Genomic DNA, 25,253 nt, shown 5'->3' with positions numbered 1-25,253 from the left:
GAGGTTTTAGCTCATGTTCTTCTGGTCAAGTGGCCGTATAGCAAGTACTGTATACAGTAATTCCTAGTTTATCGCGGTTAATTGGTTCCAAACCCGATCGCGAAGTAGGATTCCTTAATTAGAAATTGAATATTTTAATAGTGAAAATTATCCGTCAATCTGTTTTTTTACGGCAGCAAGCATTATACGTCCCCCCAGCTCCCAAAAACTTTATTAAGATAGATAGAAATTTGAGAAATTACAACATAAATACATAAATCGATCATTTTTTTCTTATATCATATGCATGGTGCAAGTGGACAATTTATAAGTCCTCTTTTCTTTGTTTCATAAATGATTTTACATTTTTTTTGTCACTGAAAGAATACACACAAAAGCATTTGCTAGGAAGATATGTTTGGATGGATGGTATGTCTCCGTTTAGAAAAAAACTCTAGATTAATCCGTCATTGTACTCTGCTTATGGTTGTTTACATTGAAAAAATCACTGCATTTATGTATTTTATTCTATTTATGTATGTGTTATACATAACCGGATATGACGTTTACGTCTATACTACATGCATTGCGTACGTTTTTACGTAGCTCAGTCTTGGTGGATGTCATAAGACGACAGAAACATCCAAATGCTAACAAAATAAAAGAGCCACTTATAAAATAACCTCCCAAAATATTACATATATGAAGTATGGTTACTGACCATTTATGTTCATGCATTTAAAAAATAATTACAACAGCACGTGACATTGCTAAAGTGCCGTCGTAAAAATTTGGAGGAGGAAGTGACGTAGTCCTCGCACATGCGCGGCACCGATTGCTTTCCGGGTACATATTGCATAGTGCCGCTGGCGATCAAGTCTGGTACTTGTGTCTCACTGAACATTACAGTAACATTACTGACACCTAGTGACCAGTCTAGAATACTACACATCATCTTCAGAGGTGTGGACTTGAGCCACACAACTTGGACTCGAGTCAGACGTGATTAACAATTTTGGTGAGTCTGGACTCGACTTGACAATATCACCAAAGACTGGCAACTCGACTTGGACTGTCACAGTCCGTTGACTTGAAAATGCTTGAGGTTTTTAGTGTAAAATGTGTCCCCATTCAAAGTATTCAACTAACATGATCGTTATTATGTCATTTCCAGCAAGACACCACGTTTTCCCACAGAATGTGCCTTACTGAATGTAACTATTAACGTCCAATCAGGTTTAAGGACACACAACGAGGGTGTGGCTTACATTTCTGTGAGTACCAGACTGCTGGAGAGTGTCACTGATTAACACCGGGATGTGTCAACATGCTATTATTATAATTTAATTTGGCTTCACAAATTACGAGGTATTTTATTTGGTAAACACTTGGTAAACACAACACTGCTTATGACTTGGAACGACTCCAAAATTTCAAGCCAATGACTTTGGACTTAACTTGACCTGTCTTGTTTTGACCTGAGACCTGGGATTAAAGACTTGAGACTTGCAAAACACTGACTTTCTCCCACCTCTGCTATATATCATTACAAAGTCTTTGAATGCATCTTCTGAATACCTTATTTGTATTTAAGTTAATTTAGCCATTTTTATATTAATATTCCTCATATTTGAATATACTTTAAATATATTTTTTTATATATTTTGTGGTATTGGTATAGCTTTGTGGTATTGGTGACAAAGACGCTGAAATTGTTTTTACTATTACAGGGTTTCTCATCCATTCATTGGTTTGTGGCCATAGAAAGATTTGGTGCTACCTATTATTTATTTATTTTTTAGATTTGGCATTATCTGCTCACCCTCACTCACGATCACATTATAGTAGGACTGTCATTACAACTCATTCCAGTAGATGGCCTTGTTACGCCGCATAATTAGAGGGACTTCAGCTTGCTAATTTGCAAGTGATAGACAACAACTATCTTGACAACACTGCAAACGGACAGATGGTCATCAAACAGAACGACACTCTTACTCGCGGTACAAATCATAAAATAAACAACAGGACACATCGCAGGTAGGTTAACACATGACAACAGTAAACTACCATTCTATGTGTTTAACAACTACGGACAAAAAACAAACGCGCACCTTTATCTGTTATTTTCAAAGTAATGCAATGTATTCTGGGTACACCAGCGGCAACTTTTCTTGAGATAGTGAGACAGTCGCTGTACAATGACATGTACATTATCTTTAAAATTGCCGCACACTTACGTCTAGTACAGATCATCAATGCTTTTTTAATCGTCCATACTCATTATTGGCCAACAATAACTTCATGTTCTGCTAATTAATAAGGTTTAAAACATGAGATTATGTGACACCATAGAGCTCTGTTTTACCTGTCCTCACACAAAAACTGAGTCAGATTTTTTTAAAAGCTCCGCCAATGATAGATTGCACTCCTGTGTGTGTGTACACATTTTAGGGGCACTATCACTTTGGAGAGTGACAAATTGCTGCCACAAGTGTCCGACTGACAGGAATCTGGTTGGATGCAAGGCCATATTGGTTTGCAGGTGCCATTTTTGGGCTATTTAGGTCATTTTCTGTTTAATATTGTAATCCAGGCCGTTTTTAATTTTGTTTGTAGAATATGGGAAAAAACGAGCTGCAGGCCGCAAATGTCTGGCTCTTTGGACACTCCTACCTTAAAGCCACCCACTACACCAGTGACACCATGCAGCTACTTCCGAAATATGAGACACAGATGATGTTGTATTATGACGGCTTTTAAGGAGATTACATTTTAATTAATATGTCTGTCTGGGGGGCTTTCCCTGAATCTGAGACAGTTCCGAACTCCCAACATTTCTTCTGTCCCCTCTCACGTACCCGTTCTCTCTCTCCAACATGTGGCTGACCATGTTGGGAAGATCACTGGGGAGATTCTTTCCACAATTAACTCACTGGCTCTTTACTGGCTCACACTTCAGCATTCCAGTCCCCTGGCAGGACACTCGCAGAGTGCCCTTGCAGGCAGACGGGGATGTGGGCTGTGCTTGCTCTTAAGTCGAGGTGCTGGTGGCACAAGTTGGGTTGGGATCTACCTCAGACTAGGCCCTTGCCTGTCCTCGGTAGACACAACAAATGGTGTCCGGTCCGCTCGATGAAGCCGAGCGACCTCAAGGTGAAAGAATCCATCTTGTCAAGTTCTACTGCAACCTGAGCAGACCTTGAGTACTCCGTGAGTGAAGTATCAGGATTTCAACCATCCTAAATGTCAAGGACAGTCATCACCAATATGGGACTCTGCTTTGATTTACGGTGCAATGCCATGCACAGGAACAAGATCACTGTAGTGTGGATAATTATTTCCAGAATAAATCCTTTTATCACTCTTTTACCTGCACTGGAGTATGCAGTGGAACTAGCACTTAGTAGTTATGCATAATGCACAAAAAAAGACTAGTGATGCAGGGTTAAGTGTTCAAGGTGTGCATATTTCGGCAGGGGTTGAAGTAAACGCATTTTATGATAATAAATGTTACATGCAGTCAAAACAATCACTCACCTTTAACGAGCCGCTCCGTAGTGGACTGTTTTTCTGCTTTATCTTTATCCTTCCCTGACATCTTTGCTTCCTGTGTGTTTTGCTTTGTTGGAATATGGTACCGTCCTCTTCTCAGCTATTTTGACTTAAATTTACGTCTTAAAAATGCTAGCCAAGGAACTCCAGCTCTTTGTGGTCGTGCTAGCTTCCTTGCAGCAACATTAGTGCCGAAGAATAAGATTTTACCAGGAATAAAAAGCAGTAACGACAATAGGGAGGTTGCAATCGTTGTCACCTACAGCCAATAATACCTGGTTATTACCTAGCGTTAGCAGCTAATCCGATTTAGTTACTCTTTTTTTCCGCTGGTTAGCCAGCTAACATTTTACTGTAGTGACAAGTGGGCGAACAGGCGACAAAGGACGCCTGACTATTCATCTTTTAGGTGCGGTCCGTTCCTTGAAAGAAGAAAAAAAACAACCTCTACGTCGTTCCAAAATAGCAAGCACGTCTTGACAGGGTATCCACCTCCTCAGATTAAAGTGTAATCTGACAGTAAGGAGCAGCGGTGGATTTCCTACAACATGGTGGAGCCGCTGTGACGTGACTATGGAAACGTGTCACGTGGTTGCAGGGTGCGTTCACGAACACGACTGTAAACAATGAATGCAATGTTGAACTGTTTGTGTTTGCGTTTCGTAATTTTTTAGTGGTCATTTCGTAATGCCTTATTGTCATTGATAATTTACGTTTAATAAAAAAGATCCTGGTTTGATTTTTTTAACATTTAATAACTTAATGCTTATAGTTTACATTTCTTTCATTCACATTAAACGGTGTTAAACATAACGGTGTTAATAATGCTGTAATAGTTTTCCAGGAATGGGTACAGGCACTGACTTTTTTATGCTAATACAGGTTGCTCATTAAGGGTAATGAAAAAATTCAGTTTTCTTTGCTACAAATACTTCTTATTCATATTTCTTTTTTGTATGAACTGAAAAACATTTGTGGTCTTACCTTTTATTTGTACACGCACCCTATCCTTCAGGGAAAAACAAGCTCTGATACTTTGTTGTAAAAGTCTGCCCACCTTCTGTTGAGCTTCAATATGTAATCCTCCATTTTGGCAGTCAAGTTCATTCATTTAGCAAAGCATAAAAATATCTTTAATGTATTAAACTTGCTGCTAAACAAAGCTCTAGCTAAAAACAATGGGTTTTCCTCTCTATGGAAGGATGGCAACCTTTTATTGGAATACCCGCATACTCTAGCAGTGTATTGGCGAGCAAGCGTTTCATGTCTTTAGATTAAAATGTACTTTTTATAGCTCGTCATAGTCTTGTTTGTACTGTATGTTCTACAGTCGTTGATTATGAAGAGATAAATAGGGGAATCCAGAAACAGTGAATAGAAGACCTTCATGCAATGTCAACCAATGACACTAGATGGCCCTCTTGCTCAATTTAAAAGACTACAGTACAGCATTACATTACTGTACCTATATCAAACACTAATATTGTTTAACTAATGTTTTTGTTTGTGGTCATGAGAAATCAAAATACACAAATTTGAGATTTATTAAACTTGAAAATAGCATTAAAATTCCACCTAAACATTCAGAATAAGTAAACACCTACAACAGTACACTGACAATATCACCAACCACATATAAAACTATGGTTACAGGTATCAGGTCAAAACCAGTTTAACAGCTAAAAAAAAAAAAAAAAAACAACGAAGAGGAATCTTCAGACTGAACACAAAGGCCATGCACAACATAATTATCCTTCTTAGAAATTCTGAATGCATCATGTCATACGATTTTGTATTCTTACCCTCACTTTTTGTGGGTAACTATACAACAAGTATGACATTGCAGAGCCCTGTTATTTCGCAAACTAGATATAAAGATACGCCACATGCAGTAACATTTGAAGTTATACCAGGCATATGTCAACAAGCACCAGTAGGCACAAAGCCTGAGGATGTCACACTGGCACATGCTCAATGGCAAAATTCCCAACCGGGTCAAAATCTATGACCGGAATAGAGAAAACGGAGCAGTCAGCAGAACGTGGTCAACGTCACGACAAGTGTAGGCACTCATGGCTCTTCAACAGTGCACAGCGACAGCAGTAAGAGGGGAAAGTGATACTATTCACACCAGAAAAAAATGGTTCTTTTCAAAGCTTGGGTTAGTCCAGGTTGAAAAAATATGGTTTGCATGTGTGCAAAACATTGTGTGCATGACCGACAAAGTATGTCATTTACAATAATAAAACACAAACACAAACACAGAAACAATGTTCATACATGCCTGTGAATATTCTCATTCATCCAGGTAATGTATCCTCGGGGCATTGAATCCATCACAGCTGGACTGTTCAAGTTGTCTAAATAGACGTTTGGCCTTTCATCAGAGCAGTTTTCCTCACTTCATGCTCAAAGACTAGATAGGACAGCTCTAGTTTTTTTCTGATGACAGGCAAACATTCTTAGGCTAAGTAGTCTTAGCCTATCTTTGGTTTTGGCTCTTAGCCGAGCCGTCCTATCGAGTCTTTGATCATGACCTGCCAAAGCCTGCTTGAATAAGAGGTGAGATAAGAGACTACGGGGCAGACTAGAGCTGTCCTATCTTCTTTGAACTTAAACTGATGAAGCCTGCTTGGAGAGGCAAAAGAAAAGACAGGCTTTAATCAGTTCCTGCCCAAAGACCAGATGGTCTAGAGCTGTCCTACTTAGTACTTGAGCATGAACTCATGTAGCCTGCTTGGAGGAGTAGCAAAACATCTTCTAGGACAACTTCAACAGAAAGACTAGGCAGTGACTAGAGCTGTCCAACTCAGTCTTCGAACATTACCTGATTGCTGACTATGTAGTCTAGAGCTGTCCTAAACATGAACAGATGACGCCTGCTCAATGACAGAAGAAACCAAAGCCAGGCGTCGTCAATTCATGTTCAAAGACTAGACAGACTAGAAATGTCCTATCTAGTGTTCGGGCATGAAATGATAAAGCTTGCGGAGATGAAAGGTAAAACATATTGTAAAACAACCTGAACAGAAAGACTAGTCTACCAGTCTTTGAAGATGAACTGATTGCTTCAACAGTTCATGCTCAATGACTAGATAGTCTAGAGCCTGCTTGAATGAGAGGCAAAACCAAATACATGCTTCACCAGTTAATGGTTTAAGTGTAGGCAGACTAGAGCTGTCCTGCCTAGTCTTCGGGGAATGAACTGAGGAAGCTCGCTCAGATGTGAGGTAAAATGTCTTCTAGGAAAACTTCAACAGTCCAGTTGCCATCGATTCAATGCCCTGATGATGTGATGTGTGATGTGCAAAGCCTTTGGTGCTCAGTGAGATAACTGCACAGAACCATACGTTCAGAGATTAACTGAATTGTTGGCATTAGCGGGGGTTGAGGACACAATTACCAAGGAGTGCTGTATTACGTAATTCCAGAGAAGACACACAAAAGAATTGTACTGTATGGCAAATATACAGATCCTTCAACTTTGATATGACTCTCTAAAAGCCCAGATTATTTATCAAAATAGTTCAGCCACCAATCTTCAAGTCCCTTTAGACCTTTGTCCTGAGATGGACCAAGTGCAACAGTCAGTCATCTTCAAAGGGCAGGTCTGGGACGTCTTGGGAAACACGGATTCAAAGTTCTTCTTTACATACGTTGATCAGTCTAGATTGTTTATCCTTAACATAAACTTAACAAAGCACTATTCATGAAAAGATGCTGAAATTACGTTATGTACCATTGTATAAGAAAAAAAATAAATCACAGCGTAGATGCTTTTCCCCTGAATATATTCTGGGAAATGATATATTTTGTCAGAACACAGTAAATATGGTCTCTCTGCTTGCATATGCATAAACAGTAATAATTCTAGGCTGCAAATAGAAATATTGACTAAGTGAATCTTTTTGTTTCTGTGAAGCTTAGGATCATACCTGGAGGGTAAAGGAGAGACGAAACATTAATGGGAACTAAAGAAGACAGAAAGTGCTAATAAACGACAAGCTCAGCAGCCTGCGTCACTGGAGGCTACACTGGGCCCTTCTTCTGTGGAGACTCAGGCCAGATGGAGCGAATGGAGAGCAAATCCTCCATGGTTTTTTTTTTGTTATTTTTAGGAGTGTTGAGTGAGTGCTATGCACATATTCCCACATTATTATCCGGTGCAGACGGTGCTGGTCTGCCTTCTGGCCAGTGCGGGGATTGGTTGTAATCAAAATGGTAAACGCCACAGAAAATTGTTTTCAGAGTTCCAGTTGTGAATCGTCCTTGGCACACACTGTTACCTCGAGTGGCGATGGCTTTTATTCACTGAATGATGAAACCAGGCTGTGGGGCCACACGAGCTGGTGGCCTCTGTGGCAAAGCAGGCGGGTACTGAGATAAGAAGGGATAGCCAGGTGAAGCACTGGGGTAGGGCTGGCCTGTTCTGGGAGGAATTGGGGGGTAAGGTGATACAGCGTAGAAGGTTGAAGGCTGGGGGCAAACAATAGGAGCTGGATTTGGTATTGGGGCCGTCTGGGACGGAGGTGGTGGAGGCTTCCTCCTGACTTGAAGTATAGGAGACAAATCATTGCCGGCCTCATTGAGTAGGGAGGACCTGGCTGCAGCGGACATATCCTGAGAATGGGAGGTAGATACCGACGCCTGTGGAAGCTGCTGGCCCTTCAGCACTATCTCCTGCAGCTTCTCGATCTTCACCCTTCTCAAGTGGGCCAACTTCCTCTGGTTTTGGTAGGAATCAATGAAGGCATCCAGGGTCATGTCACCATCCAGGAACGAGTCAGCCATATTCTGAAGAGTGATGTGACATAAGCACATGTATAAAAAGGCAAGAAATTGCAGAAGCATAGGTTATGTGCAAATAAACATTTCCAGTTAGGTACAGTGGATCCCTGCACACACACACACGATTCAGCATTTACAGCCATGCTATATATTTTTTCTCTAAAATAGATCATTTTTTCCACAAAGCTAACATCTCATTCACCATAAGTCGGTAATAATTTATAAATATGTCATAGTACAGATAAAATGAACAGCATACATGTACCACTGTTAGAAAGCCCACATTTTTATGTTTATGTCTTAATGCTTCACGAATGTCAAGCGTTGAGATTCCGCACTTTGTTCAGCGGTCCTTGAATGCACCATACAGAAACACAAAAGTTTGTTTGGCTATGGAAGCACTAACTTCAAAAGGTCAATCAGGCCTCAAAACTTGCAGTTTACTTGCAGCAAATTCATGGATTCTCTAGGTAATCCCCCCCCCCCCAGATTATTTTCTTAGTCGATTAATCTGAATTTGTTGTTTTGATTAATCGAGTAATTGGTTAGTACAATAGATGGACCAAATCAATAAACAAAACACAAACAGTTAGTGATTTGGTCTGCAGCTTATATCAGAAAATTGGCAAAAATGTTGATCACTGTTTTCCAAAGTCAAAGCTGATGTGTGTGAATATCTTGTTTTACAAAGATAATAGGTCTGCTTTCATGGATGACAAAGGAAATTAAAAAATATTCACATTTCAGAAACTGCAATCAGAGGATATTTTCACTTTAAAATATTTTTTTTTATCCAATACCAAAATTATTGATTGGATAATTGATTAATAGTTGATTAATTAATGCAGCTATAGTGTTCTCGTAAATCGTTACTGGAATTACAACAAGCAAGCCGTGTGGATTACGTAGACGTTCTCTAGCCTGCTGGCCTCTCCTGCTAGCCTGACAACCTGGCTAAAGGCTACACTGTAACACTTCTTCCATCTGTTCATTGATCATCACACATTATCATTCATTCATTAGTGGTGAGTACTTATACTGTACATTGCATAATGTGTTGAATAAGTGTGCGAGGCATATTACAATACAGTATTGTGGCGACTCGTCAACATAATGCTGCTGAGTGGGCCAGAAACACAAATTTTTAGCCATTTAAGCATAAGGAAAGACACTAACAAGAGACCAGAGCTCTTCCACAACAGCTACTATCGTGATGCAAAACCTTAGCTTTTAATGTGAAAAATGTTTATCTTATATATTTTACTTGTCAATGACAAATGTGCAGTGGACCACGGGGACAACGACTCAACGCATCCAGCAGATGGCCCTGTGGTGGAAAAGAAGCCCCTGCTGTCTGCAGATAATCCATATCAGCAGTATCATGTGTTGGATTGACTTTTATGACAAAGCAAATGGAATAAAGGAGAGAGATGTGATAGATAAATGTCAATAAAGAGGTTAGATAAAGAGCAATAACAGGACTTGTTTTGAGCTTTTTGAGGCGATGGGAAGACCAACTATCTAGATTTGTCCCCCTTAGCGGAGGTTTACAATGTACTGAGTGTTATCTTGGGTTTAAATGTGTTGAGCCAAGATAGTTAGGTCCAAATTAATAATAATAATAATAATTGGGAAAAATATGGTGATTTAAAAAAATGGCAGGAAACCTAATTCATTCATTCAGGCAAAATAAAAAAAAACCTTACTGTACACTACTAGATTGCTTACTGTAGTAGCACAATAAATGATTATGTTCACATTGACAGCTATTTGGCTTCCCGTATCTCAACATGTTTGCTCACAAGGATGTCTGGTCAGAGGAGTTCCTAGCAGGTCATCATGAATGAGGTATTGCTAGTGGAGAAAGTGATGCAATTACCTCTGTTTCCTCTTCTACTTTGGCTCCCTCCGCCTGCAGTAAAGCCAACAGAATGTCCAGTGATGTGTTTCCTGATTTGTGGTCTACAAAAGGGTTAGACACAAAAAGAACAATCACTACAACTGTATTTCAGTTCCACTGAGCGCTAGCAGACCCAGAGAAACACAGAAAACTGATAATAAACTGGAAGGAACAGTGAAGACGGCAACTCATACTGTACATACATCAACACAATAAGACTTCAGCACAGTCACAAAATGATCCTGTAGTTATTTTACACACTACAACGGGACCTATTTTTTCCTAAGATCATACTGCCTCTCTCTTGATAAAAAGTATCGTATTACAATCCTGAGTAGCTTGTTATTTTTTGCTTTATACATAATTTTAGCTGTTTGAAAGTTTACCAGATCAACAAATTTTAGTAGTTGTGATTTTAGGAATAGGGGGTTTGTATGTTCTCTATAAGCGGTCTTACGGATGACTCTAATTGATATTTTTTGTAGTACAGTTAGTGAGTGAAGTCTGCCTTTGTAGTTATTTCCCCATATCTCCACACAATAACTTACATATGGTAATACTAGAGAACAATAGAGAGTATGGAGTGATTTTTGGAACAAATTTAGCCTTATTGAGTATAGAAGTCTTTCTTGCCACTTTATGTTGTATATTTTTAATGTGGGATTTCCAACTCATTTTGTCATCTATTATAACGCCTAGAAACTTATTTTCATTCACTTTGTCAATGCCCACGCCATCTATTTGTATTTGCATCATTTCCATGTCCATGCGTATGACTCCCATGAGCTTGGAAGACTCCATCCATATCTCTCAGCAATGACTCCAATAACTAATTGATAAAATCATCTGGAATGGCAAAGAAAGGAGTCTTCCACGACTCCCTGACTTCATGAAGATTCTTTAGTTTCATCTTGACCTTCAATATCAAGAACTTTGATGTGGAGGCTGATTTATGACAAGGGAGCGGCATCCTGCTGAAGAATTTGCCCTCTCCTGTGATTTGGAAGTAGGGCTGGGTGATATATCATTATTAATATGTCAATATTTCTTTTAAGCATGATATCAAAAACAAACATATCGTTCATATGCGCTGTAACTCATAGTATCTTGACGTGGAGGTCTCACTCATCGCTGTGCACTGTGTGAGCATCACTGAGCGGTGCTCCTGCCCCGCCCCCTTCGTGCATGAAGGAGGAGAGAGGAGGGATGGAGCAGAAGGCCTTCTCAGTCTTCAATAAACATGAAGGAAGTGGCATCTGCGGTGGAGGAACGGGTTAGAAAAGAGAGTGGAGTGGAGATACTTCAAAAAAGTGACTGTCAAGTGTGGAAGCACTACAAATCTTTTTCACACCTTAAAACTTGCCATAAACTCCAGTACGAGTGTGTGAAGCTGCGGTCTGAAACAGCCCCTGCTGCATTGCTTGCTTCTTTTTCCTTTTATGTTCCTCAAAGGAAAACTGCAAAGTGGTGGCTTTTACAAAAGCAGTGTCCTATCACATTGCTAAAGATATGGTCCCCGTTGCAACAGTGAAAAAAAAAAACGATTTAAAACCTGCTGAAAACAATGGACTCGTGATGTCCAGCAAGCTTCCCGGTCGCAATTATCTAGCACAAGAAGCTCTACCACAAATGTAAAGGAAGTCAGACAGACAGTTGCTAAGCCTGATGCAGTTGAGAGGTTGGTGTTCCTGGCACAAAATCTTTAAAGGAATAAGGGCATGCTTATGTCTTTTAAAACTTTTTGCCTAAAATAAAAATACTGTTCAAAGTGAAGTATTTTCGAGTTGCTGCTGACATTTACGAACTTCATCTTCAACAATATTTTGTTCTTTTGTGATTTTGGTATTAGCTGAGGATTTGAGCATAGCTAAAAGGTTTGTTATAAAGAGGATTATATTTTACTTTTTCTATATTTATTCCAAAAAGAGAATGGCCTATTTTTTTTAGCGGCTAATTTTCTCTAAGATTTTTATTTTATTTTAATAAAATAACTTTGCATGCATATTTGGCTTTCACTTTGTCTGAACCTCAGTTTTTGTACAAAAAATATCGGGATGTATATCGTATATCGAGGAGAAGTGGCATAGAAAATGGATGGATGGATGGATATTCAGCCTAAATATATCTGGATATGAGTTTTGGTCCATATGGTCCAGCCCTATATGGAAGGTAATGGGCAGCATGTATTTTTTTTTACACTTCAGGCTGTTTATGCTGCCATCCACTCTGCAGATCTCTTGCACAGTCCCTCACTGGCCCCAAGACATGATCTTATCCGTCAACCAAACTTGACTGTTTTCTAGGTGAATCTTGGATTCATGCGGGTTCCCACAGGTTTTTTTTGCAGTATTTGCAGCGATTGGGGTGCAGTTTAATGACTGATTCATCAGAAAAAAATATCAACTTCCTGCCACTTTTCTACTGTTCATCCTTTCTGCAGCACCAGTTGTCCTTAAATTCTTGCTGCCCATTACCTTCCAAACTACAAAAAGGGAAATTTCTTCAGCAGGATAGCGCTACTTTTCATACTTTGGCCTCCACATCAAAGTTTCACCTGGTCAGCCTACTTCCACCTTCAAAATATAAATCACATCCGCTTAACCGTCACCCAGCCAGAAAGTCACCCATAAATAAAATTATTATTATTATTAACAAATCACATGTAACAGTCAAGAGCATTCCAGAAGACATCTTCATATGACAAAACATGGCTTTCACTGAGCTCAGGCAAGATATACTAAACTCAGGGTGCTAAACTTCCACAATGTTTGCTCAGAACTTGTAACACAGTCAGCTGAAACTATCTTGTTACATCTTAATCTCCAAGGAAGGTATCTGTTTTGTTTGTGCTCCGAAGCAAGCATGAAAGTCAACACCAGCTAGCGCTTTGCATGCATCAACACAGAAGGGCCTCAGGCAGGTATGTGATACTGCTTATCTTCCATCCAAAATGGCCTTGATACTCTTCAAATGGGCAAACAAAGATTTAAATTTGGCCTATATGAATCCATAATGACTGTTTATAAAACGTACATGGAATACAAGTTAACAATGTTATTCCAGGCTTGAATACTAGCCACACAAATGGAATATTCGGGTCTTGAATGCTGCTGAATCATCTTTGGATGAGTTGAAAGCTGAAACATACTCAGTAATCTCTAACTCATCTGTGGCAATGCACCAAGTCATTAAATGACGGGGGTTACCATAGGCTCCACTGTACCCTCGCGACCCTAGTGAGGATAAGCAGTATAAAAGATGGATGGATGTTTGGGTTACTCTGGCCTTGAGCAACTTTTCTCAACAAGGTTAAAGTCCACACAACTGTAATGATTATACGAGCCAATATAAAATACAGTGGTGTGAAAAAGTGTTTGTCCCCTTCCTGATTTCTTTTTTTTTTTTTTTTGTAAGTTTGTCACTTAAATGTTTCATATCAAACAAATTAAAACATTAGTCATTGACAACACAACTGAACAAAAATACAGTTTTTATATGAAACTTTGTACTGTTAAGGGAGAAAAAAAATCCAAACCTACATGGCCCTGTGTGGAAAGACTGATTGCCCCCTAAACCTAGTAACTGGTTGGGCCATCCTTAGCAGCAACAACTGCAATCAAGCATTTGCGATAACTTGCAATGAGTCGCTGACAGCGCTGTGGAGGAATTTTGACCCAGCCACATTGGAGGGGCATTTTAAGGTCATGCCACAGCATGTCAATAGGATTCAGGTCAGGACTTTTGTGACCTCTTGGATGAGTCGTCACTGCGCTCTTTGGGTAATTTTGGTTGGCCGACCACTCCTGCGAAGGTTCACCACTGTTCCATAATTTCGCCATTTGTGGATAACGGCTCTCACTGTGGTTCGCTGGAGTCTTAAAGCTTTAGAACTTCTTCCATAATGATGTCTAGGTTTTGAGGATCTTTTGGTGTACTTTACTTTGTCAGGCAGGTCCTATTTTATTGATTCCTTCATAACAGGTGTGGTAGTAATCAGGCCTGGGTGTGGCTAGAGAAATCAAACTCAGGTGTGGTAAACCACAGATAAGTTATGTTTTAATGGGGGGGGCAATCATTTTTCCACAAAGGGCCATGTAGGTTTGGATTGTTTCCTCCCTTAATAAAATGTTTCAATTAAAATATGCATTTTGTATTCAGTCGTGTTGTCATTGACTAATATTGAAATTTGTTTGATGACATTTAAGTGTGACAAACATGCAAAAAAAAATAAGAAATCAAAAAGGGGGAAAACATTTATTCATACACTGTAAATATTAAAACTCAACCACTATTTCTAGCCGACAACTTTCAAAGTACTTCCCATGATTAATTAATGAAAGGTGATGTGCATATCTATACTAAATGGCTAATCAGCCATGATTTTCTGTGATTACTTTGCCATGTGGTGCAAGAATTAAAAGATGAACTGATCAAATTAATTAAAACTGTTTACTATTGAGGGTTTGAAAGTAATAACAATTGACAAAAGGCAAAGTCTACCGAAGCACCAATCCACATTTTTCCTGAATCGAATGCCGATACCTGTGTCTCCACACATTCATAGCACACACACACAAACAACACAAAACTCTTACCATCATATATAACTTCTAAGTCTGCAACATACTGTTCGTTTTGTATGAGGGTGTAGTGAACTTCTCTCTCCAGGCAAGTATGTTATTGTAAACAGCCCATGTTTTGTGTGACCATGAATGTGTCAGAGCGTGTGTGTCTGTGTGCGTGTGTGAGACTGCATGTACGGAGACAGCTACATCCGCTGATATTCTTTTAGCTGCATTTTCTGATATTATTTTGCTGTGGTTGCATATTAAAGCAACCAGAGGTCTGGTATTGGACTTGTATCAGTATCGGCAGATATCCAATATCAGGATCAGATTGGATTTGAAAAAATGTGGATCGGTGCATCCCTAGACTTGGCCAGGCCTTTTGTCAATTGTGTTTAGACTTTCAAACTTTTTAATGTGTATTTTTTAGCATTGTTTCATTTTGTTAAACATTAATGACTCATTTGTGTCCCCACACAAATGAGGAAAAAAGCAATGAAAAGATACCACTTGTCCTCACTAGGGTCACGAGTATGATGTACTTTCATATCATAAATAGCTCCAAGATAGGAAAACTGAAAATGAATGTGGAATTTTAGTATAGAGGCAGTGCAAAATACTCATCACATATACGGCACACTTGATTGCCCAGTATAAGTGACAATGGTGGCGAGATGGCAATGCGGCCTCACTGACAAAAATCATACTTCTGCCGCAATCAATCAAATGATCATGTATGCAAATCTGCACCACACTGAAGGTAAACATGATGACACTATCAAAATAAATACAACATTTTGGTAGTACATCCCAAAACGTATTGGCATGAGAATCTCAGATCCAGTGTTACTTCTTTTACACATTTTCCACTGAAAAGGAATGTTTCCCATGACTCTCTGGCAAATCATCAACACTCCTCCACACACAGCTGATTCTCTGACTCAACAATGTCTGGGCCTGAAGATCATGAGGCAGTCGTCCGGAAATAGACTAGGAAAAGTTAAAAAAAAAAAAAAAAAAAAAAAAAAGAAAAAAAAGAATAGTGTTTCAGCAAAACAAGAATAGTGTTTCAGCCAACAGTGTGGTTCCAGTGAAATCGAAGGAAAACTGCAATTGATCTCAGGCTATGATTAGCAGATAACTGTCAAAATGACAATAGTCTGTATACATTCAACAAGAAAAGAATGTTTCAGGAAAGATGATATAATTTTGACTTGTAGACTACTGAAAAAAAAAAGCAGCATCAGCATCCTGAGAGGCAGTTGAACTGGGCAACAATTGCCTTGACTTCCAAAGAAAAAAGGTAATACAACTGGCTACACAACTCCTTAACGGAAAACTCACACTACGTAGGCCATTTGTGGACTTGAGCACGATTAATATGGATAGCTGCATGGTGCAGAAACCTTTCCCACTTGCATATACAGCATAGTATTTATCATTTTTATACAGTTACATTGCTGCTCCTGTGTTCTGTGCTATTCTAGGTGTTGCATATGTTTTTCATATGTAATGTTTTCTCAAATGTAAGCATAGGTAAAATTGTGCAATTGACAAAACACAGCAGAATGCTGTACACACTAGGTTCTCAAAGTGGGGTAGGTGTACCCCCTCAGGTACGCAAATTTCATGGGGGTATGTGAACAAAAATTTAACATGACTACATTACTAATACTGCAAGTAGTGTGCTTGAACGCCTCATGTGAACTATGCCTGCACAATGCATGGGGTACAGTGCAGAAGAAAGGTGACAGAGCACAAAGTTGTTTTGTTCTGTGTGCGTTAAATACACAAATAAGTACATCCGATAATTATGATGTGCATTAAGAGTTTTAGATATTTATATTGTGTGCTCAATGAGACCTGGTCTTAAGTGACGCTGTGACAAATTAGTGCATTTTCTCAGCTGTGTGAGCCTGTCAGTTGAAAAATAAGTTATAGGGATTTTATTTGAGCAATGACCTGAAAAACTACACAGACCCTGCCTTCAGCAAACAACACTGTTAATCGGTCAGGGTTTCTTGTACATGCACCGCCAAGGCAAAATAAAAGCAGCCAAACCTTTAAAAAAAATAAAAAAAAATAAATACTTTTTTTGTTTAACATGAAAGAAAATGTTAATGTATGAATTTATATTTACGCTATAGAGATACATATATACAGCCTATACACACATCTTGACCACAATTAGTTCAAAAGAAAATTTCAATTACGCTTTATTTTAAAAAACATGAACAGGAATCACCTGTCTGCCCTATTGGTACTTGGCAGATAAAGAGAGGAGGAGAAGACAGAGAAAAAAGTATTTCAAGTTAATTAATACATTTCTTGTTCAGTTCTGTGAAAATGACCCTAATGTTGACATTACTACTAATAGTAACATTCAACTTTATGTCTGTGTGTTTGTCCCTCATGAATCAGCAGGATTTAGCTTAATATCAGGTAGTTGTTCTTAATGACTCATTCCTGGTTGCAATTTCAGATGCATATTTTTAATTACTATCAAAAGAAGAGGAAAGTTCCCAAGGAGGGTAACAAAAGGAGGTTCAATGATTCAGACCAGTGGTTCCCAAACTTTTCACAGTCACGTACCCCTTCAGACATCTGACTGCAAGTCATGTATCCCCTACTTCACACTTTAAAAACATAAACCACACAATGACACATCAGTGATATATTATGACATATTAAAAAAACACGTGTCTTATTTTTCTACTGCACACACAGGCTACTAATTAAAACGGAGAGGGCTATAGAGGGTTGTGATATCTCCTGGCAGGTTTGTCTTTTGTTTGGTGAATGTACAGACCTGATCAAAATCTTAAGACCAGTTGAAAAATTGCTAGAATTAGCATTTTGCACATTTAGATCTTAAGGCCCTGTCACACCTTGACAATTTAGCCAGCGCATGCCTGACGTGATCATTTTGATGGCATACGTTGAACTGTCAACGTTTTTTTCAATTTTGGGCGTATACATAGCGTATTCATAACGAGTTCGACGTATACATGACGTATTCGTAACTTATATAGAACGTTTCTTTAACTTATAGACAACTTATACCAACGAATGCGTAAAGTGTTGCCGGCATTCACAACTTATGCCCAACACCAGTCTAACTTATGCAAACCGTGCGGCAGCGTATGGCCGACGATCACGTGCCGTAGCCTCTAAAAAGGCTGCCACTTGATGACTCAAATCATAACCTCGCTTCGCAGTGTCAACATCACCATCATGGCCAAGAAAATTTCGAAGACCACTGCCAAGAAGTATCAGGGCAGTGACGGAGGGATCCATCACCACCCACTGCCTCCTCCTCCCACTCTCACTCTGATGGAGATGATGCAGGTTCTAACGCCTCTCAGGCATCGTCAATGGTATCGGAAGCTGCTTCCCCAGTGGTCTCCATCTCCTCTGAGCCAATCCTTGCCAAGAAGAGAGCCAATAAGACAAACAGTTTTGTCTCAAGGTATGTTGACGTATTACAACTTGTGCATAACTTACAAATAACGTGTGTGAACGGGCGTCAACGATCGCATAACTTATTGCCCGCGTATGCGGGACGTATGAATCATACGTTGACATACGTCAAAAAGTTTTGTTCATGCACACAATTTTTGGACGACTTGGACGTACTACGACGTATGCCGGCGTGCTTCAGCGTGCTCTTAAATAAAAAACTTACCCATAACTTATTTGACGTACGCCAGTGTATTGGCCAAATTTTTCATACGTTGGCGTACGCTGGCTAAATAGTCAAGGTGTGACAGGGCCTTAAATGAAGTTTTAAGTAGAGCAACAATGTGCAAATGCTAGAAGGGGGAGTGAGAAAAAAAACATTTGGAACTTGGAATGTATAAAAAAAAAACAACAAAAAACAACAACAAAAAATCTGAAATAGGTTGTTTATCAGTTGATCAAAAGTTCAAAAAAGCTCAAAAAAGACCACAGGCTATAAAAGCCAAAATCTGCTCAAAATGTTCATTTTCTGTCATGCCCTCCTGATGGCTAAAGCTAAGAAGCTTTCTCTTTTTGAACGTGGTCGGATTGTCGAGCTGCATCAGCAAGGCCTCTCGCAGCGTGCCATTGCTGCTGAGGTTTGGTGCAGTAAGACAGTCATTCTAAATGTTTTCAAAGATCCTGAACATTATGGAACAAAAAAGTCAAGTGCTAAACACAAAAAAAATCACACCTGCGCTGAGCCAGAGAATTCGAATGGCTGTCCATCAAGACAGAGGGCGGTCTTCCACCCAAACTAAGACCCTTCCTGGTGCTGACTGCAGTGCAATAACCATCAGACCGCATCTGCGGGAAAAGGGTTTAAAAAACAAAAAAGGAATTCAAGACTTCGTCTCCTTCAACGCCACAAAACTGCCTGTTTAGACTTTGCCAGGGAGCATCAAACATGGGACATTGAAAGGTGGAAAAATGTTTTATTCTCTGATGAGAAAAAAAGTAACCTTGATGGTCCAGATGGCTTCCAACATTACTGGCATGACAAGGAGATCCCACCTGAGATGTTTTCTACCCGACACAGTGGAGGGGGGTCCATCATGGTGTGGGGTGCTTTTTCATTCAGTGGAACACTGAAGCTTCAGGTGGTGCAGGGTCGTCAAACGGCTGCTGCTTACGTGCAGATGTTGCAGTGGGCATCCTTCATGACTGAGGGCCCACGTCTGTGTGGTAACAGCTGGGTTTTTCAACAGCACAACACTGCAGTTCACAATGCTCGTTTGACCAAGGACTTCTTCAGGGAGAATAACATCACTCTTTTGGACCATCCTGCATGTTCCCCTCATTTAAATCCCATAGAGAAGATTTGGGGATGGATGGCAAGGGAAGTTTATAAAAATGGCCATCAGTTCCAGACAGTTGATGCCCTTTGTGAAGCCATCTTCATCACTTGGAGCAATGTTCCCACTAGCCTCCTGGAAACACTCGCATCAATCATGCCCAAACAAATCTTTGAAGTGATTAACAAGAACGGTAGAGCTCATCATTACGGAGTCCTACTGAGAAAATTTTTTTTCTGGTTTGGAGAGTTTTTTGTTATTTTTTTGAGCAATGGTCTTAAACTTTTGATCAGCTGATAAACAGCCTATTTCAGTTGGTTGTTTTCAATAAATTACTTCTTCAAAGTGCTTTTTGTCTCACTACCCCTTCTTGCTTTTGCATATTGTAGCTCTACTTAAAACCTCATTAAGATCCAAATGTGCAAAATGCAAATTCTAGCAATTTTTCCAATTGGTCTTAAGATTTTGATCAGGAGTGTATGGGTATGTGTATGTGGGTATGTGTTTTTAGTATTTAAGTGGTGATAAGCTGTGGTAAGATGTGGTGAACTCTTTCATCTGGGTCAAACAGCAGTATTTTTTTTCAAGCTTTTGAGCATCAATGTCTGTCTGCAGCTGCTCAAAAGCAAATCCATAACTAGGATGGCTAGAGCAGGGAAGTCAGGGGATGGGGGAGGGACATCCAGTAACCTACATTTGACAAAAGCCAGTCTTCCTGGCAACAGAGCATGAGTCCTTCCTGAAAGAAACAGCTTCTAAAAGACACGGAACAATGTTAATGCAGCAAAGTGGTGTAAGTATATGAATTACTGTTGTACATTAATACTACATCTGCACTCACAAATTTTACTTGACAAAAAATGGCTAGATACAAAGAATCTGATCGGATTCAAAAAAACAATTTTGTGTATCATAAAAGTGCAAAACAAAAGACCTAGCATCTACTTGACTTGCAGGATGGAAAAAAAGCTAAGTGAAACTTGTGTCAGAGAAGTAGTGAATGGCCGAAGGGCTATTTTGAGAAGGTTGCTTGGCAACCGCTGCGTCAACACAGTATCCTCACAGTATCTACGTTCACACACTAGAATGTAGTGTAAAGGTGCATCAGGAACAAATATTAGATACGTCAGTATTTCTGAGACTGCCACACAGACTCAACTAAGATTTGCAGCTTTCTTGATGAAAAACTAAAAAGTCAGTCCAGCACATTTTACAACACAGTTAACAAGCTTGTCCAGTCTCCAAGAAGAAGAACCTGAACTGGAAAAACAGGTCTCAAAGCATGCATGCATGTGTGCGTTTGTTCAGAGGAATCATATCACCACTGCCATCATATAAAGTAAAACATGAAATAACATTAAAATTGTTTTTAATATTCACAGATATGTCTGTCTAACGACACCACCCCTAGAGTATACGTCAGTACAATAATAATATTATTATTATTATTATTATTAATTATTATTATTATTATTATTAGGGATGCTCCGATCGATCAGCCACCGATCAATAGAGGCCAATTTCTGTGAATATGTGATTGGCATATGCCGATAAATGCCTTTCGACGCGGATCACAAAACGGGCTACTATTCCACCTCAGACCCTCGGCGCATGTGGGCGGGGCTCCAGCACATCACAGACTATCGACAGCAGAGTAGCGTAGCCACGTCCAGCCAAACCACACTTCCAGATGAGCTGAACGAGTTCTATGCCCGCTTTGACACCCAAACTTCTGATGAGCAGAGAGGGTGGCTGAACCTGGGGAGCACACAGGACGCACCTCTCATGGTGACATCAGCTGATGTGCGCAGGGTTCTAAACAAAACAAACCCACGAAAAGCAGCAGGCCCAGACAACATCTCAGGACGTGCACTTCGGGTTTGCTCATCAGAGCTAGCTGATGTGCTTGCTGACATATTTAACCTGTCGCTTGCACAAGCATCTGTACCGACCTGCTTTAAGTCCACCACCATAGTGCCCGTACCCAAGAAGAGCAACGTGACCTGCTTGAATGACTATCGCCCTATAGCACTCACTCCTATTGTTATGAAGTGCTTTGAAAGGATAGTCATGACCCACATCAAAAAGAGCATCCCGGCGGCAACTGTGGACCCTCTACAGTTTGCATATCGCCAGAACCGGTCCACGGATGATGCAGTCAACACTGCCATCCACACAGCCCTTTCTCACCTACAGGGCCAGGACACATACGTCAGAATGCTATTTATAGACTATAGCTCCGCTTTTAATACAGTCAGCCCCCACAAACTCACAAATAAGCTCCTCACACTTGGCCTGTCTCCCTCCCTCTGTAACTGGGTGTTTAACTTTCTCACAGGCAGGCCCCAGTCAGTCAGAGTCCACAACCGCACATCCAGCTCAAGAATTGTGAGCACTGGGACCCCACAGGGGTGTGTGCTGAGTCCACTCCTCTACACGCTCTTCACCTACGATTGCGTGGCCTCCCAGAACAACACCAGCATCATTAAATTTGCGGATGACACTACAGTCATCGGACTGATCACTGGTGGTGTTGAAACATCATACAGAAGAGAGGTGGCGGACCTCATAGCTTGGTGTCGTGATAACAATCTCCTTCTCAATACAGATAAGACTAAAGAGATGATCATCGACCCAAGAACAAGGGAAAAGGAGCCACATAGACCCCTGTTTATTGGTGAGACTGAGGTGGAGAGGGTGAAAACCTTCAAGTTCCTTGGCACACACATCAGCGAGGACCTCACCTGGTCTCACAACACCCAACAAATTCTGAAGAAGTCCCAAAGGAGACTGTACTTCCTGAGAAGACTGAGGAAATTTGGCATGTCCACCACAATCCTGAGTTGCTTCTACAGATGCACCATCGAAAGTGTCCTTACCGCCTCCATCACTGTTTGGTACGGTAACTGTACAACACGTGATAGGAAGGCACTCCAGCGGGTGATCAAGACCTCACAGAACATTGTTGGGGCAGCCCTCCCCTCACTGCAAGACATTTATACATCTAGAGTCCTACGCAGAACACACAACCTCATCAAGGACAGCACACATCCACAACACTCATTATTCACACTCCTACCATCAGGCAGACGCTACAGGAGTTTGAAGTCCAGGACCACAAGGCTGGCAAACAGCTTTTACCCACAGGCCATCAGGCTTCTCAATGAAGCACTCAGACACGCCACACGCAACACACACTCATAGCACTTTATTTATTTATTTATTTATTTGTATTATTTACTTGCATTAATGTCTCTTCTGTTGTTGCTTAATTTCTTGGTATTTATGTATATGTGTTTATGTTTCTTATGTTCTTATTCTTTCTTGTGTTTTTCTTTCTTTTCCTTGGGAGAATGAACAGAATAAGATTTTCATTGCATGGTATAACTGCTGTTTTACCATGCACATGACAATAAAACTCTCTTGAATCTTGAAAAGACACACCTGTGGCTCATATTATTGCAGCAGGTGGCCTGCAGCGAGCGTCCCCCACCCACTTTCCTCCACAATGAGCAGGCGTGGCTGCGTGCGTACCCGTATGGTCGTGACACATCTAAAGCAAACAACCCAAAAAATAACTGATTTCATCAGACTATATGAGCAGCCTCTCTCAGCGGTGGACGACACCAGGTTTGCCGACTGCTCTCTCACTTGGAGCCCCACTGCATGATATCCTGCTACTAAAACGCCATCAAACTACTGTATGTACTCTCACATCCAAAGTCTCCTTAAAGAGGGCGTCTCGTACTCTGTTCTCATACACTATTCCCTTATCATATTTCATACATTGTCATACTAAGTTCTATTCTAATTCTAATCTATCTAAAAAGGAGGTGAAATGATTTTGTCTAAATGAAGGTAGACTTTATGGTTCCCTTTTTCATATCGGGGGGATCACATTGTGCGCCACCCCTCCCTTTTCCTTTTTATTTTTTAATATTTACCTATTTTTTGGGTCCCCTGACTTGTCCTACCTTTTCCCCCTTTGTATGTCATCCCTGGCCAATAGCACTCATCATAAATACATTTTAAAAATTACACTATATGATTGGCTGATTTCACTCATGGATGATCGGTATTGGAATCAGCAGCATAAAAACTTGATCGGAGCATCCCTAATTAGTATTATTATATTACTTAAAACGGTGATGTCCAAACGTTTTCCATCGAGTGCTACATACTGAAAAATGAAAGGAGGGGGAACTTTGAAATTTTGTAAACCAACATGTAGCTATGCTAAGAAGTTATATGTATTTCACTGCATCGCAACTTTGTGTTATGGGTGAAAAAAAGCATATCATTAGTATGAACTTTGTTCAAGAGATTCAAGAGATTCAAGAGAGTTTTATTGTCATGTGCATGGTAAAACAGCAGTTATACCATGCAATGAAAATCTTATTCTGTTCATTCTCCCAAGAAAAGAAAGAAAACAAATGAAAGAATAAGAACATAAGAAACATAAACACATAAACATATATACCAATAAATTAAGCAACAACAACAGACGAGACATTAATACAGTAAATAATACAAATAAATAAATAAATAAAGTGCTATGAGTGTGTGCGTGTGTTGCGTGCGGCGTGTGCGAGTGCTTCGTTGAGGAGCCTGATGGCCTGTGGGTAAAAACTGTTTGCCAGCCTTGTGGTCCTGGACTTCAAACTCCTGTAGCGTCTGCCTGACGGTAGGAGTGTGAATAGTGAGTGTTGTGGATGTGTGCTGTCCTTGATGAGGTTGTGTGTTCTGCGTAGGACTCTAGATTTATAAATGTCTTGCAGTGTGGGGAGGGCTGCCCCAACAATGTTCTGTGAGGTCTTGATCACCCGCTGGAGTGCCTTCCTATCACGTGTTGTACAGTTACCGTACCAAACAGTGATGGAGGCGGTAAGGACACTTTCGATAGTGCATCTGTAGAAGCAACTCAGGATTTTGGTGGGCATGCCAAATTTCCTCAGTCTTCTCAGGAAGTACAGTCTCCTTTGGGACTTCTTCAGAATTTGTTGGGTGTTGTGAGACCAGGTGAGGTCCTCGCTGATGTGTGTGCCAAGGAACTTGAAGGTTTTCACCCTCTCCACCTCAGTCTCATCAATAAACAGGGGTCTATGCAGCTCCTTTTCCCTTGTTCTTGGGTCGATGATCATCTCTTTAGTCTTATCTGTATTGAGAAGGAGATTGTTATCACGACACCAAGCTATGAGGTCCGCCACCTCTCTTCTGTATGATGTTTCAACACCACCAGTGATCAGTCCGATGACTGTAGTGTCATCTGCAAATTTAATGATGCTGGTGTTGTTCTGGGAGGCCACGCAATCGTAGGTGAAGAGCGTGTAGAGGAGTGGACTCAGCACACACCCCTGTGGGGTCCCAGTGCTCACAATTCTTGAGCTGGATGTGCGGTTGTGGACTCTGACTGACTGGGGCCTGCCTGTGAGAAAGTTAAACACCCAGTTACAGAGGGAGGGAGACAGGCCAAGTGTGAGGAGCTTATCTGTGAGTTTGTGGGGGCTGACTGTATTGAATGCAGAGCTATAGTCTATAAATAGCATTCTGACGTATGTGTCCTGGCCCTGTAGGTGAGAAAGGGCTGTGTGGATGGCAGTGTTGACTGCATCATCCGTGGACCGGTTCTGGCGATATGCAAACTGTAGAGGGTCCACGGTTGCCGCCGGGATG

At 40.4% G+C, this 25,253-nt stretch overlaps 2 protein-coding genes across 3 annotated transcripts in view; both read right to left on the bottom strand.

The window, feature by feature from the left end:
• ppp3cca (protein phosphatase 3, catalytic subunit, gamma isozyme, a) overlaps positions 1-4,090 on the bottom strand; it is a 46,802-nt gene extending 42,712 nt beyond the window's left edge. The window contains exon 1 of one of the 2 annotated variants that reach the window (XM_054774663.1): positions 3,520-4,090. In XM_054774663.1, the coding sequence (XP_054630638.1) occupies positions 3,520-3,580 (61 nt within the window). In that variant the 5' untranslated portion in view covers positions 3,581-4,090. The remainder of the gene's footprint in view (positions 1-3,519) is intronic. The other variant, XM_054774664.1, reaches the window with a different exon arrangement.
• A 970-nt stretch (positions 4,091-5,060) lies between these two features.
• The window catches only part of vps37ba (VPS37B subunit of ESCRT-I a), a 40,565-nt gene continuing 20,372 nt past the window's right edge, over positions 5,061-25,253 (bottom strand). The window contains exons 3-4 of the mRNA XM_054774665.1: positions 10,202-10,284; positions 5,061-8,328 (exon numbers count right to left, since the gene is read on the bottom strand). Coding sequence (XP_054630640.1) covers positions 7,843-8,328; positions 10,202-10,284 — 569 coding nt within the window. The 3' untranslated portion in view covers positions 5,061-7,842. The remainder of the gene's footprint in view (positions 8,329-10,201; positions 10,285-25,253) is intronic.

Source organism: Dunckerocampus dactyliophorus, chromosome 4, assembly GCF_027744805.1.
Source record: "Dunckerocampus dactyliophorus isolate RoL2022-P2 chromosome 4, RoL_Ddac_1.1, whole genome shotgun sequence".
In the NCBI taxonomy this organism is placed as follows: Eukaryota; Metazoa; Chordata; class Actinopteri; order Syngnathiformes; family Syngnathidae; genus Dunckerocampus; species Dunckerocampus dactyliophorus.
Note: the sequence above shows the minus strand (reverse complement) of the source record. Positions and strands in the feature narration are given on the sequence as shown.